This window comes from Leucoraja erinacea, chromosome 22 (assembly GCF_028641065.1).
Source record: "Leucoraja erinacea ecotype New England chromosome 22, Leri_hhj_1, whole genome shotgun sequence".
Taxonomy (NCBI): Eukaryota; Metazoa; Chordata; class Chondrichthyes; order Rajiformes; family Rajidae; genus Leucoraja; species Leucoraja erinaceus.
Genome location: NC_073398.1, coordinates 8618350 through 8633093, shown reverse-complemented (window position 1 = coordinate 8633093; position 14744 = coordinate 8618350). Strand labels below are relative to the sequence as shown.

The following is a 14744-nucleotide window of genomic DNA, read 5'->3' as shown; positions in this document are numbered from 1 at the left end:
GGATGAAGCTCAAAGATCCCAAAATTATCAAAGATAATTCAAGTCCAATATTTCTGACCTGCAGTGATTTGTGTTTGGACTCCAGGGAACAACGTATAGCAGAGTGGTTTGTGTTTGTGAATTGATCATTTCTATGAAGCAAGAACCACGTGTGAAACTATCAAGTTTTATTGCTTTCTCTCCTCCCCTGCCGGATTAATCCTGGATTTGGTTTATTGGAGCTCGTTTAATTTTGTGGTTTCGACAAGTGCAGCTTTCCAAAATGCTCCTGATAATTTATTTTCAAGCTGTGTTTTTCACTAACAAGGCCAGCGGTTATTCCATGCGAGGGTACAACCAAGTGGCTTGCTCAGCCACTATCTGGCGGCACTTCAAGCTTTGCACAAGATTTAACTCCCCTTCCCATTCGTAAACAGGCCTACTTTAGTTTATGATGGAACTGCAGATGCTGGTTTAAGCCAAGGAGTCAGAGGAAGGCCCTCGACCCGAAACGTCACCCATTCCAAATCTCCAGAGATGTTGCCTGTCCCACTGAGTTACTCCAGCACTTTGTGTCTATCTTCATTTGGTTTAGTTTGGCTTAGAGATACAGCATGGAAACAGGCCCTTCAGCCCACTGAGTCTGCACTAATCAGTGATCACCCCCTACCCTACTTCTATCCTACACACTAGGGACAGAAGCCAACTAACCTACAAACTCGAAGATAGGCACAAAATGCTGGAGTAACTCAGCGGATCAGACAACATCTCTGGAGGATAAGAATAGGTGATGTTTTGGGTCGGAACCCTTCTTCAGACGACACGTCACTGCAATGTGGGAGGAAACCGATGCACCCGGAGTAAAACCCACGCAGTCACAGGGTGAACGTACAGATAACAACCGTAGTCAGGATCGAACCTGCGTCTCTGGCGCTGTAAGGCAGCAACTCTACCGCTGTGCCACTGTCCTGGGCCTCCTTCATTGCCAGTGTGAGGCCACATGCAAACTGGAAGAATAGCACCTTGTATCCCGCTTGGGTAGCTTACAAGCAAACGGTATGAACATTGAATTCTCCAACTTCAAAGAATACCCCCCTCACCCTCCTTTCTCACGCCACCTTTCCCTCCCCCTCCAAAACAGTGCCCCCCCCCCCCATCTCTCCCATCGTTTTTCAACCCCCACCTCCAGTTAGCCTGCCTCCCTCTCCTCCTCCATACTCTCATCCTCAGACTGATTGTGATTGAGAAAGCTGGAAGAAAGGGGTGGGCGGGTCAAAACCTGATAAGTGATAGGTGGATACTGGTGAGGTGGGACAGGTGATCGGTGGTCGGTGTAGGCTCGTTGCGCTGAAGGGCCTGTTTCCATGCTGTATCTTTAAAAATATATGAGCATCCTACGAGTTCTTAGTGTTTGGCTGCAACACTAAAATAAAGTGACTGTGTGTTTTCAATCAAATGTTTATTTGGAATTGGAACATTCAACATTCCACCTTCTGATTGGGAAAGTAGTGTTGTTGGGCTCATATTGCCAGTAGCTTCAGGGATTTGTGTGATTGAATGGCCTCTTTTGTTCTGATGAGAGTGTGTGGTGACTGTACATAGTGTAACCTTGTTGTTGCAGTGCCTGTACTTTAGGAAGTCACGAGAGTCTACAGTATTACCTGAAACTTGGAAACGATATCAGGCTTCAACTCATTCGACAGAAGGACCTTCAACGAGTGTGGATTCGAACTGTGAGTGACGATTTTATTCTGCACTTTATGCACATTACTTTGAGATTAATACCCAGAATGTGATGGAATAACCCACCCTCATATGACCAGAGAAAGGCACAACGTGCTGGAGTAACTCAGCAGGGTCAGGCAGCATCTCTGTAGAACGTGAATAGACAACATTTTGGGTCGGGACCCATCTTCAGACTGATGGACTAGAGGGAAGAAAGCTGGAAAAGAGGTGAGGCGCGATAAAGTCTGACGAGTGATAGGTGGATACAGGTGAGGAGGGTATTGATTGATGTATCCCTCATCTGTATTCACGTATTACTTGGCAGGCGTTGGCCTGCCCCAACATTGTTTCCAACTTTCTCTACCCTACTATAATCAGTCTCAAACTCCGACCTGAAATGTCACCTATAAATGTTCTCCAGAGATGCTGGCCCATTGAGTTACTCCAACACATGCACTTTTTTAGTTGTAATCAGTATCTGCAGTTCCTTGTGTCCCCATCTCTCATATGCCAGGATATGGAGAGAGCAGAGGGGTAATGAATCATCTGTAGGCAGAGGAGGTTAGTTTAATGTAAACACAAGGAACTACAGATGCTGATTGACAAAAAAAAAGACACAAAGTGCTGGAGTAACAGTGACTCAGGCATCTCTGGAGAACATGGATAGGTGACAAAAAATGCTGGAGAAACTTAGCGGGTGAGGCAGCATCTATGGAGAGAAGGAATTGGTGACGTTTCGGTCGACTGAAGAGTCTGAAGAAGGGTCTCGACCCGAAACGTTGCCAATTCCTTCTCTCCGTAGATGCTGCCTCACCCGCTGAGGTTCTCCAGCATTTTTTATCTACCTCCATTTTTCCAGCATCTGCAGTTCTTTCTTAAACATGGATAGGTGACATTTCGGGTTGGGACCCTTTTTCAGACTGGCATATGTAGGATTTTTTTCCTTTCGATTAATTTGATGGTGGTACAGTTTGTACTGATTGAGTCACTTATTCCACCCATCTGTCTAAGAAACCTTCCCTCACCTGTATCCACCTATCACTTGGCAGGCTTTGCCCCGCTCCCACCACTCTTTCCAGCTTTCTCCACCCTAGTCGAATGAGCCTGTAGAAGGGTCACAACCCTAAACGTCACCCATCCATGTTCTCCAGGGATGCTGCCTGAGCCGCTGAGTTATTCCAGCACTTTGTGTCTTTTTTTGTAAACCAGCTTCTACAGTTCCTTGTGTCTAATAGGGACAATTGGCTCCAATGTAACCACACCCTACAAATTACTCCACAGATTAAGGATGACCAGGATTTAACGGCTCTCCAATCTGTTGTCATGGATACCGGTGTACGTAGAGTGGGCCTGTCCAGGTATGAGGTGATGCATGAAAACTCTGTCCCTTAGTCGAAATGTGAATCCTCAATTTGCAGCACGATGTCCAAAATATTGTGATAAATACATTGGTAGCTGATTTGTACTTCTGTTTTTCTGGATTGGCACCATGGAGTCAATCTATGTCGTACAGCATGGAAACAGGCCCTTCAGCCCAACACCTCCATGCTGATCAAGATTCCCCATCTACATGAGTCCTATCTGCCCGCGTTTGACCCATATCCCTCTAAAACTTATCCATGTTGCAATCCATGTCTTTTAAATGTTGTTATAGTACCTGCCTCAACTACCTCCTCTGGCAACTTGTTCCATACACCCTCAGATTCCTAATAAACCTTTCCCTTTTCACCCTTAACCTATGTCCTCTGGTTCGTGATTCCCCTACTCTGGGCAAAAGAATCTGTGCATTCACCCTATCTATTGCACTTAAGGGCCTGTGTCACTTTCACGACCTAATTCACGACCTCTGCCGAGTTTGCGCTTGACTCAAACTCTCAGCATGGTCGTCAGGAGATCATAGGCAGGTCGTACCAGGCCGTGATACTAGTCGTAGGTACTCGTGGCATCAAGTAGGTTGGGGCGTTTTTCTAGCCTGATGATAAAAGTACGAGTAAAAAAGGTCGTGAATTAGGTCGTGAAAGTGGGACAGGCCCTTAATGATCTTATGCAAAACCTTTTGTTTTTTCTTCTCTAGTCTATGTTGACCCATTTGCCAATCAACCCTCCCCCACCTGTATCCACCCATCACTCGCCAGGCTTTGACCCACTTCCACCTCTTTCCCAGCTTTCTCTCCCCACTTCAATTAGTCCTCAAAAACGTCCGACTCAAAACGTTGCCTATCCATGTTCTCTGGAGATGACCTGCTGAGTTACTCCAGCACTTTGCACCTTTAGAAATAGTGCCAGATTTACCAGCGGAAAAGTGATTTAAAAGAGTAGGGTGATTGGATCTGATGACGATAGATCCTCCTCGCAATGTAGGTGAGAAATCAGAGTTTAAATCAATGCCCAGGAAAGATGGAGATGAAATTCTGAACACTGGCACATTGAGGTGGAGACTTGACAATGCCTTTGGAGAGAAGGTTAAAAGCAGGATTATGAACTTTTCCTTTCTCTCCCTTTCCAATCTATATTTAATGGCAAGCTGCTTGATAGCATTGATGTACAGAGGGATCTTGGGGTCCAAGTCCATAGCTCCCTGAGAGTGGCAATACAAGTAGATAGACAAAATTGCTGGAGAAACTCAGCGGGTGAGGCAGCATCTATGGAGCGTAGGAAAAAGGCAACGTTTGGGGCCAAAACCCTTCTTCAGATAGATTGGTAATGAAGGCAGATGGTATGCTTACTTTCATCGTATGTGGGAAGGAACTGAAGATGCTGATTTATACAGAAGATAAACGGGCTAATGGTTCTAGCATAGATGGGGCATCTTGGTCAGCATGGGAAAGTTGGGCTGAAGGGCCTGTTTCCATGCTACCTGACTCTATGTCGAAAAGTATGAGATAAGGAGATAAGGATTAAAGTGTCGTGAAGAGTCAGAGGGAAGAATATAGGTGGAAGGGGATGGGGATTGGGGGGAAGGGGGAATGGGTTCAGGGAAGAGAGGGGGAATGAGGAGAGGGGGAGTTTGAGGTTTCATGTCACTACAAAGCCCCCTGTTTCTCATGAACATACACATTGTATTTAATTCAGTTCAAAGATACAGCATGGAAACAGGCCCTTCGGCCCAGCGAGTCCACGCTGACCATCGATCACCCGTTCAGACCAGTTCTATGTTATCTCCCTTTTGCATCCCTACGCACTAGGGGCAATTTAGAGAGGCCATTTACCCTACAAACCCCACACGTCATGATTAAAAGGTTCAGCAGCTATTTTATATCTAATATTTTGTGGAGACTCTTTTTCTTAATATTAAGAAATTTAGATTTAATGGGATTTAATAAAATGTCCTCAGTTTGCTCTGTTTAACGACCCAAATTTTAATTCCACAGAAAAGTTCTGAATGCAAAACTTAACAGTTATCATGATGAAGTGAGGAATTTATTATCCAGTCAGGTAAGGTGGTGAAATGTGCAAATAAAATTTAATCTGCAGTTGCTAAAATGATTTGTGGTAACCCTGAAATTAAAGTCACTTCTTCTTCTTCTTGTGTGTGGCGTGCACAGCCTAAAGTTGTAGGACAACTTGTTCTATTTGATCTTATTTGATTGTGCATGTCAGGTTGATTGCATTCGTCGAAACAGGGCGGACCACGTGAAGGTTGCAATCTCCAACCCCATTGAAGTCACAATTCAACACATCTTGATAGTGGTGTTTAAGAGGCTTTCGGAAAGGCACATGGACATGCAGGGAATGGAGGGATTAGGGACATGGATCATGTGCAGGCAGAAACAATAGTTTAAACTCGCCCGATGTTCCACATGGATATTATGGGCCGAAAGGCCTGTTTCTGTTCTGTGGTCAATGAAATAGACAGCCAGACCCAGCTTCCTTAGGTGGAAACATCAAGGAGCGATGTTCAAGGATGTGGAGGTTTTGAAGAGCATGAAGATGAGGTTTACCAGAATGCTGCCTGGATTAGAGGGTATTAGCTATAATAAGGAGAGGATGGACAAGCTTGGATTGCATTCCCTGCAACATCAGAGGACGAGGAAACACCTGATGTTCCAGGGAATGCAATGTATGGAAAAGATTCACGATTCAAACCAGGAGAGTCATAGATAGGGTAGACACTCAGAACCTATTTCGCAGCAAAGTTTAAAGGAGATGTGCGGAGAAAGTTCTTTACACAGAGGGTGGAGGGTGCCTGGGAGTGGTGGTGGAGGCAGATATATGATAGTGGTGTTTCAGAGGTTTTCAGAGGGGCACGTGTACATGCAGGGAATGGAATGAGAGGGATATGAATCACGTGCAGGTGGAAGAGATTATTTTAAACCGGCATCATGTTCGACACAGACATTGTGGGCTGAAGGGCCTGTTCCTGTGCTGTCCTGCTCCCTGTTCTATGTTCTATGAAACAGGATTCTTCCCTCATTGTATCCATTAGGAATAATCTAGCATCTAATGAAATGGTCGGTCAAAGTAATGCAGGGAACCTAGAATTAGCATATACGGAGACTCAAATACAAATATCCACTCCCTAGAAGATACTGACATTTAAGCGGCTGCAGCACCTTGAAGGTTAAGGAGTGGGCAAGGCTTAATTTCAATTTAGTACTGACTCGGCCGAATGCACCCAATATTTCAGTGTATTTTCACTCTGCGTTGCATTTTGCTCACACACAAATGACCACTGTACGCTATGAGGCAGCAGGTGAACTGACATGTTCAAGTTGTGGTTCACGGAATTAATCTATACCTGGGGCAGCGCCCCCTCCTGGGGCCAATACCCAGCCCACGTTTGAGGGTGGCCTCACCCCGATCTGAATGGATCCGGATTCCTACGTCAATAATTAAAAAAACGTTGCAAATTCTATTTGACCCCATTGTCTTGATATGGGGAGTTCCAAATCTGTATGAGATAGGGGGCAAGCTAAAAGTTAATGGAGTGTGTGAGGGGAAATATGAAGCTAACCAAAGATAGACACAAAAAGCTGGAGTAACTCAGCGGGACAGGCAGCATTTCTGGAGTGAAGGAATGGGTGACGTTTCGGGTCGAGACCTTTCCTTCAGAAACATCATCCATTCCTCTATCTTCTATCCAGAGATGCTGCCTGTCCCGCTGACTACCCCAACATTTAGTGTCTATCTTCGGTTTAAACCAGCATCTGCAGTTCACTTCCCACACAAGAAGTTAACTAGGTCTTTTTCACTTCACGCTTGCTCGAACAGCATTATTCACCTAAGCCTGGGACCGGCCAGTCAGTGAGGTGTGCTGGTGTGAGACTAAAGAGTCAATTGGTGTAGGAGATTAATACTGTGAAGTGGATGGTCTGTTCTATTCAGACACAAACATCTTAACGTCAAACCAAGCTCTTTGGAAAGCCTGTTGCCCCTGGGTAATGGAGACCATAACTTGATCGACAGCCTTTTTATTCTGATTGAACATTAAGCTGCTAGAGAGTGTACGATTTAACCTCCATCCAGGGGCAGCACAGAGGCACAGAGCTGCTGCTTCACACCACCCGGGTGTTGTCTGTGTGTGGAATTTGCACCATCTCCCTGTGAACGAGTGGGTTTCCTCCGGGTGTTCCAGTTTTCTCCCACACCCCGGAGGCATGCGGGCATGTACTGTAGGTTAATTGGCTTCTGTAAATTGCTCCTAGTGTGTCGGGAATGGATGAAAATATGGTATAATATAGAACTGGTGTAAACAGTTGTGCGATGGTCGGCATGGACACGGATGTCGGTATGTATACATGTCGTATCTGTAAACCTTGCCACCTATCTTCTCATCCAAATCGTTAATATAAGTAGCAATCAGCAGAGATCACAACGCTAGTAACTTTCCGACAGGAATTAAAAATAGACTACTTTTTGTGGCTGCACAGTGGCACAGCAGTAAAGTTTTCTACCTTTCAGCGCCAGGGACCTGGGTTCAATCCTGACCATGGGCGCTGTTTGCTTTAGTTTGTATGTTCTCTCCGGGTGCTCCGGTTTCCTCCTACACCCCAAAGACGTGCGGGTTTGTAGGTTAATTGGCTTCTGTAATTGTAAAGTTGTCCCTGCTGTGTAGGATAGTGTAAGTGGCTGAGGATTCGGTGGCCCAAATGGCCTATTTCCATGCTGTATCTCTAAAGTCTAAAGTTTAAATATCTGAAAGAATAGTGCATTCTAAAATGGTTTGTGTTATGTGGTATGTAATATAAAAATTCAGAGTTTTCATTGAAAATATTGGGATGAATCAGAAATGCGAAGTGAGCACATCTATTGGGAATCTGGTTTTTGTTCGTTTACAAGCACAATTTAATATGGAAGAGCACAACACAGGAACAGGCCCTTTACCATACAATGTCTGTGCTGAACATGATGCCACGTTAAATTAACGCCCTCTGCCTATACGTGGTCCACATCCCTCTATTCCTTGCATATCCATGAGTTTATCTAAAAGCCCCTTAAATGCCTCTAGTTTATTACTAGTTTAGTTTATTATTGTCACATGTAGCGAGGTACAGTGAAAATATTTTATCGCGTGCCATCCAGTCAGAGAAAAGACTATCCGTGATTACATTCAAGATAGTTCAAAGAGTCTTCACTGAGGTAGATGGGAGGCCAGGACCACAGTCTAGATGGTGAGAGGACTGTTCCATTGCTTGATAAAAGCTGGGAAGAAACTGCCCCTGAATCTATCACATCATGCCATGAAACTATCATATCTGCCTCCACCACCACCCCTGGCAGCATGCTCCGGGCACTCATCGATCTGTTTAAAAAACCTGCCCCACACATCTCAAATTTTCTCAGTTGGTAGAGTCATAGAGTCATACAGCAATGGGACTGAACAGCCTGTTTCTCTGCTGGAATGGGCTTAGATGGGGTATCTTGGTCGACATGGTCGAGTTGAAAGGGTTTCGGCCCGAAACGTTGCCTATTTCCTTCGCTCCATAGATGCTGCTGCATCTTGTTTAACTTGTCCATTGCAACCAAGATAGCTCATCTAAGACAATCCCATTGCCTGCATTTGGTCAATATCCCAGTAAAAGTGTCCTTTCCATGGGCCTCTCTAAATGTTTATGTCCTGACTATTTATGAGCTTTGTGGTAATGCCTGAAGACAGAACGTTTAAAAGCATCTCTCTCTCTCTCTCTCTCTCTCTCTCTGTTGGTCTTTTACAGAAAAGTACGTGTCGCCTTGTGGAGGAGGTTAAAGCCATTTGCTACTTGCTTCTGTCAGTAGAAACCAGGGAGATAACAACTGCCATCCAGCACCTGAATTCGCTTGTCTCACCACAGCAACAGGTACAGAGGGAGAGAGAACAGATCAAAGTGTATTGTAGTGGCTAGGATCCGACGTCACTAAGTCCCAACTCCATCGTAAATCTTTATTGGGTCAAAGCACGGTGATAAAATGACAGCACAGTTGCAGCAGCTGGTAGCAACAGGTGGCACAGCTGGTAGAGCCGCTACCTCCAGCGCCAGAGACCCCGGTTCGATCCCGACCTCGGGTGCTGTCCATGTGGAGTTCGTATGTTCTCCCTGTGATCGCATGGATGTCCGGGTGCTCCGGTTTCCTCCACACTTCCCAATGTATCAGTGACTCTGGCATGTAACGAGTCAAAATATAAATCTGGTTCAATAGCATTCTGGCAAAGTGAAAACAAAGCAGGTCTTCAAATCTGACTGAGCTGATCTGAAAGTCACCCATAGTTTCCCAGGGTGGAAAATCAAAGACTGGAGGAGGGCTTAGCTTTAAGAGGAGCAGTTTAAAGGAGATAAACTTTAATAAAGGGGCTAATGGGGACTTAGGCGAGAGCACCAGTAATGGTGAATCGGTGCAGAGCAGCAGTAATGGGAAATGGAGCCAATGGTGTGAAAGCGAGAGATGGTGAGAGAATGGTGTATGTGAGTGATAGATGGTGTCACTGTGAGAGAGAGAGAGAGAGAGAGAGAGATGGTGAGTCAGCGAGAGAGAGATGGAGCGCGTGAGAGAAATAGTCCCAGTGAGAAGGAGAGAGATGGAATGTGCGGGAGCTATACGAGGGTGTCGGTGAGAGAGAGGAGTGGTGCTGTGAGGCACTAGGTCTACCAGCTGCGCTAGTGGAATCTAAACCACTGAGGAATGTTACACTTTCCCCACATTGAAATGAACCAGTACTGCACCTAATGTGTCCCACCTGGGCGTCATTTGCGTGTCACACAGGTAGCGCGTGAGGATTTTGATAATCCCAAAATCCTGGGGCACCGCGGGCTACTGCGCGTCACTGCATACACCACCACGCGCGCAATGCATGCGTCGTGCCTCGTAATGCTTAAATGATGTTGTGTAAATGACACGCAAATGACACCCAAGTGGGACAGGCCCTTAAAGCCATTGACACATCCATGCACCAACCAATGCACTGTCTGGGTTGGAGCAAGAGATGTAACAAGGAGCAACAAACATGAGCGTCTTCATATTTTTCTCAGAGGATCCCCGAAGCCTTCTGCACCCTGCAGGTAAAGCTGTCTTTAGAAGACTCGAGAAGACGGCTTAATCTGTGTTGATGGCCTGTACTGCAGATCTGGCATGAACTATTTAATAAATGCAGCAGTACGGGTGCTTTAGAGGGCTGTTAAAGAATTGCGAGTATTTTGGAGCTATTAACTATTGCATTATTACAGAGTTGCATTGCACAGAAACAAGCCCTTTGGCTGAACTTAACCAACCTATCAACAACAAGAGAGCAGCCCTGAGCTACCATCTCCTCTCTGGAGACCCTCGGACTATTTTTAATAATCAGACTATATCTTGCTCCAAACGTTATTCCCTTTATCCTGTAGCTGAACCTGGATGGCGCAATGGTAATCGTGTATAATATTTCCGTTGACTGGTTAGCGCGCAACAAAAGCCTGCGGTAGACTTGACAATACACTAAACTAAATCCATCCATGCTGACCACTTTGCCTATCAACGTTAATCCTATTTGCCAATATTAGGTCCACATCCTCCACACCTTTCCCATCCAAATCCCAGTCCATGTTGTCTTTGGACACTATATTTGTCTCAGCCTCCACCGCTTCTTCTGGCAGCTCTTATCAAGTATTCTTTGTCAATTCTCTATGTCGACAGACCTGAGGTTTCCTGGAGGTGAAGATGAGTCCTGCCCCACGGAACTCCATTAGCTCCGCAAATTATAGTCAGTGCAGCACAGGAACCCTGCATATCCATGTGCCGATCAAAATGCATTCCAGACACCCACCACTCTACTTAAAATCCTCTAAAATGGCATTATCCTGCCTGCTTCTACCACCACCCCAGGAATAGCACGTTCCACGCACCCACCACCTGTATAAAAGACTTACCCCCCACGTCTCTGCTTTTAACTTTAAGTGTAGGAAGGAACTGCAGATGCTGGTTTAAACCAAAGGTGGACACAAAATGCTGGAGTAACTCGGCAGGACAGGCAGCATCTCGGGAGAGAAGGAATGGGTGACGTTTTGGGTCAAGGCACTCGACTGGGTCACCAATTCCTTCTCTCTAGAGATGCTGCATGTCCCGCTGAGTTACTCCAGCCTTTTGTGTCTATGTAAACTTTATTTCACTCACCTTCTGTTGCCCTTCAGTCCTTGAGATTTCCACCCTGAAGAAGCAGGTTCCGGTTGTCTACCCTATCCATGCATCTCATAATGTGATATACTCCTGTCAGGTCCTCTCTCGACCTCCGACACTCCATAGAAAACAATCTTATGTTTGTCCAGAGCAAAAACGCCAAGTGCTGGAGTAACTCAGCAGGTCAGGCAGCATCTCTGGAGGGAAACATGTTTCAAGTGACGTCAAAGAATCATGGTCGAGACAGTACACCGGGTGCCCTTTGGGGGGGAGGTACAACCAACCAAGAAAGCCGGAATGGTTTGGATGAAGACGCTAAATCTTCCTAGTTTCACTATTCTTCCATAAATTCCCTATAGCTAAAGGCCTCCTAATAATCCATGCAGCATTCTGGTAGATCTCCTCTGCAAAGAGAAATGCCCGACCTCTGTTGTCAGATGGGGAGTGGGTGGCTGACACAAGGAACATGGCCAAAGGGCGGGGGGGGGGGGGGGGGGCAGCTGGAATCACAGAGGGGGAGCAGTGAGCAAGGGTGTCACAATACTTGAGGCAGACTATGAGGAGATTTCGCAAGGGACCAGTAAAATGCGAATTGACGCAGGTTTGTAAGGAGTGGATGGGGATAGTGGGATTTGAAGAAACTGCAGGTGTTTGAGTGATTCATCAAAAACCACAAAGTGCTAGAGTAACACAACAGGTCAGGAGACAAGGAATAGACCAACAACGTTTAAAGTCAGATTGAAGTCTAAAGAAGGGTCCTGACCCAAAATGGCATCAGTCCATTCCATCCACTGATGCTGCCTGACTCACGTAGTTCCTTCAGCACTTTGTGTTTTGTTTCAGTATTGTTTCTTAACTGTAATAGTGACTTATACATGACACATGCCTGTAAAGTAGTTACAAATACGATTAACAAAAGACTATTGTCAAATATTCTCCTGCATGGACTGGCCTGCTGCAACTTGACAGATAATGATTAGTCAACTAAATTAAGTCAAAATGGCAGATAATTTTATGCATGAACATCTCAGTGTAGCCACCAGATGGTGATCTGCATTTATATATTTTTGATCGATTTAGAGATAAAGCATGGAACAGGGCCCTTCGGCCCACCATGATCGTGCTGGCCACCAATCTCCCGTTCACAATAGTTCTATGTTATCCCACTTCCTCATCCACTCCCTACACACAAGGGGGCAATTTACAGAGGGCCAATTGACCTACAAACCCACACGTCTTTGGGATGTGGGAGCAAACCGGAGCACCCGGAGGAAACCCACGCATTCACAGGGAGAACGTGCAAACTCCACACACAGAGAGCGCCCGAGGTCAAGATTGAACCCGGGTCTCTGGCTCTGTGAGGCAGCAACTTTACTAGTTGTGCCGCCCTTAAATGATTTGTACCTTGGAAGGAAATCTTCAGATGGTGGATTCCAGGTGCCTACCAGCTTATCCTGATATCTGCTTCAGATTGGCGGTTTGAGGTCAGGACCCTTCTTCAGACTGTTGATGTTGTGCGTCAGGACCCTTCTTCAGACTGGTTATGTTTCGGGTTGGGATTCAGATTAACGGCATTTTGGCTTGGGATCCTTGCTTGGACTAATGATGTTTCAGGGGAGCATCCTTCTTCAGGCTGGTGACCTTTGGGGATTGAACCCTTCTTCAGACCAGCAATGTTTCGGGTCTGGACCCTTAAATCCCTGTCTCACAGTACGAGTTCATTCCAAGTTCTCCCGAGTTTAGCCCTGATTCGAACTTGGAGATTTACGGTAATGGCCACTCGTCGGTACTCGGGGCTCTCGTGGACATTTTTCATCATGTTGAAAAATCTTCACGAGTCTTCCCATGCTGACCTGCCGTTAGCGAGTCTTCCCGAGTACCTGCCGTTAGCGCTAAGAGACGTCCCCGAGCTCTGACGTGCCTGCTATGTTCATTCTCCGTGCTTACCACTAGTTTGATTTTTTTTAAACTTGGGAGAGCTCTTGGAATGAACTCGCACCGTGGGACAGTGCTATTACAAATGACTGCTGTCTTGTCTTTGTCTCGCCTTCTCCACTTCAATGAGTAAACATTGCTCGATTTGGCTACACTGGGGAGGTGTGTCGGTGAACCTGAAGGAGCGGCAGGATGTGTGAGAGACACCGGAGGCTCACCCCACCACTAACATGTCTGAATGTGCCTGCACTAGAGCAGACTGCTGCAACGTTACCCTCTCACCGCTTGACACCGTGTCAGATACACAGATTAATTTACAACCAGAGGAATTTAACCAGAATGATTTACAACCCACTCAATCCCCACAGTGGCACAGTGGTAGAGTTGCTGCCTTACAAAGCCAAGATCTGTGTTCGATCCTGACTAAGGGTGCTGTCTGTGCAGAGTTTGCACATTCCTCGTCGTGACCTGCGAGGGTTTTTTCCCGGTGCTCTCGTTTCCCCCCCACACTGCAAAGATGTATAGGTTAGTAGGTTAATTAGCTTGGGTTAATTAGCTTAAATTGCAAATTATCCCTAGTGTGTGGGTAGGATAGTGTTAATGTTCGGGGATCGCTGGTTGGTTTGGACTCGGTGGGCCGAAGGTCCTGTTTCCACGCTGTATCTCTTAAACTAAAGTAAACTAAATTAAATTGTATCCACCTATCACACACCAGGGTTTACTCCACCTCCTTGTCTCTTCCATTCTTCTCCCCTATACTATAATCAGTTTGAAGAAGGGTCCCAACCCAAAACGTCACCTATCCATGTTCTCCAGAGATGCTGCCTGACTTGCTGCTCCAGCACTTTGTGTCCTTTTTGTAAACCGGCATCTGCAGATGCTGATCAGACAAGATATGGGAGGGAGCAAATTGGTTTTGGCTCAATGATCGACACAAAATGCTGGAGTAACTCAGCGGGTCAGGCCGCATCTCTAGAGAAAAGGAACAGGTGACGTTTCAGGTCAAGACCCTTTTTCAGACTGAGAGTCAGGGAGAGGGAGACCTGATGGAAGTGTATAAAAAGTTGAGAGGCATACGTAGGGTAGACACTCAGAACCTTTTTCCCAGGGTGGAAATGTCAAAGACTAGAGGGCATAGCTTTAAGTTTAAAGGTGATGTGCGGGACAAGTTTTTTTGCACAGAGGGTGGTGGGTGCCTGGAACCCACTGCTGGGGTAGTGCTGGAGGCAGATACGATAAGTGGTGTTTAAAAGTCTTTTAGGTAGGCACATGGATATGCAGGGAATGAAGGGATAGGGAATACGTGCAGGCGGAAGTGATTAGTTTAACTTGGCATCAAGTCCGGCTCGGACATTGTGGGCTGAAGGGCCTGTCCCTGTGATATGCTGTTTGATATTCTGTGAGAGGTGAAGGACAGATGGAAGCAGATGGAGAAGGGGATTCAGTGGGTGAAGTGTGTGGTAACTGGATGCAAACAGGCAGGTGAACGGGATGAAAATGGTTTATAGGGTGGTGGTGGGCATTGGGTGGTGGGCTGT

The 14744-nt window shown here is 46.1% G+C and overlaps 1 protein-coding gene and 1 long non-coding RNA gene across 4 annotated transcripts in view; one reads left to right on the top strand and one right to left on the bottom strand.

Annotated features, from left to right (window-relative positions):
* LOC129707687 (phosphatidylinositol 4-phosphate 3-kinase C2 domain-containing subunit beta-like) overlaps positions 1-14744 on the top strand; it is a 177868-nt gene that overhangs the window by 27300 nt on the left and 135824 nt on the right. For both annotated transcript variants that reach the window (XM_055652882.1, XM_055652883.1), the window contains exons 6-9: positions 1601-1712; positions 2986-3062; positions 5076-5139; positions 8859-8981. In XM_055652882.1, the coding sequence (XP_055508857.1) occupies positions 1601-1712; positions 2986-3062; positions 5076-5139; positions 8859-8981 (376 nt within the window). The remainder of the gene's footprint in view (positions 1-1600; positions 1713-2985; positions 3063-5075; positions 5140-8858; positions 8982-14744) is intronic.
* LOC129707690 (uncharacterized) lies at positions 9051-11403 on the bottom strand. 2 transcript variants are annotated; one of them, XR_008725218.1, is made up of 2 exons: positions 11269-11403; positions 9051-9325 (listed from the first exon to the last, which is right to left on the bottom strand). It is a non-coding gene; the product is annotated as an uncharacterized LOC129707690 (long non-coding RNA). The 2 variants fall into 2 exon arrangements; XR_008725217.1 differs by having other exon boundaries at positions 9051-9281.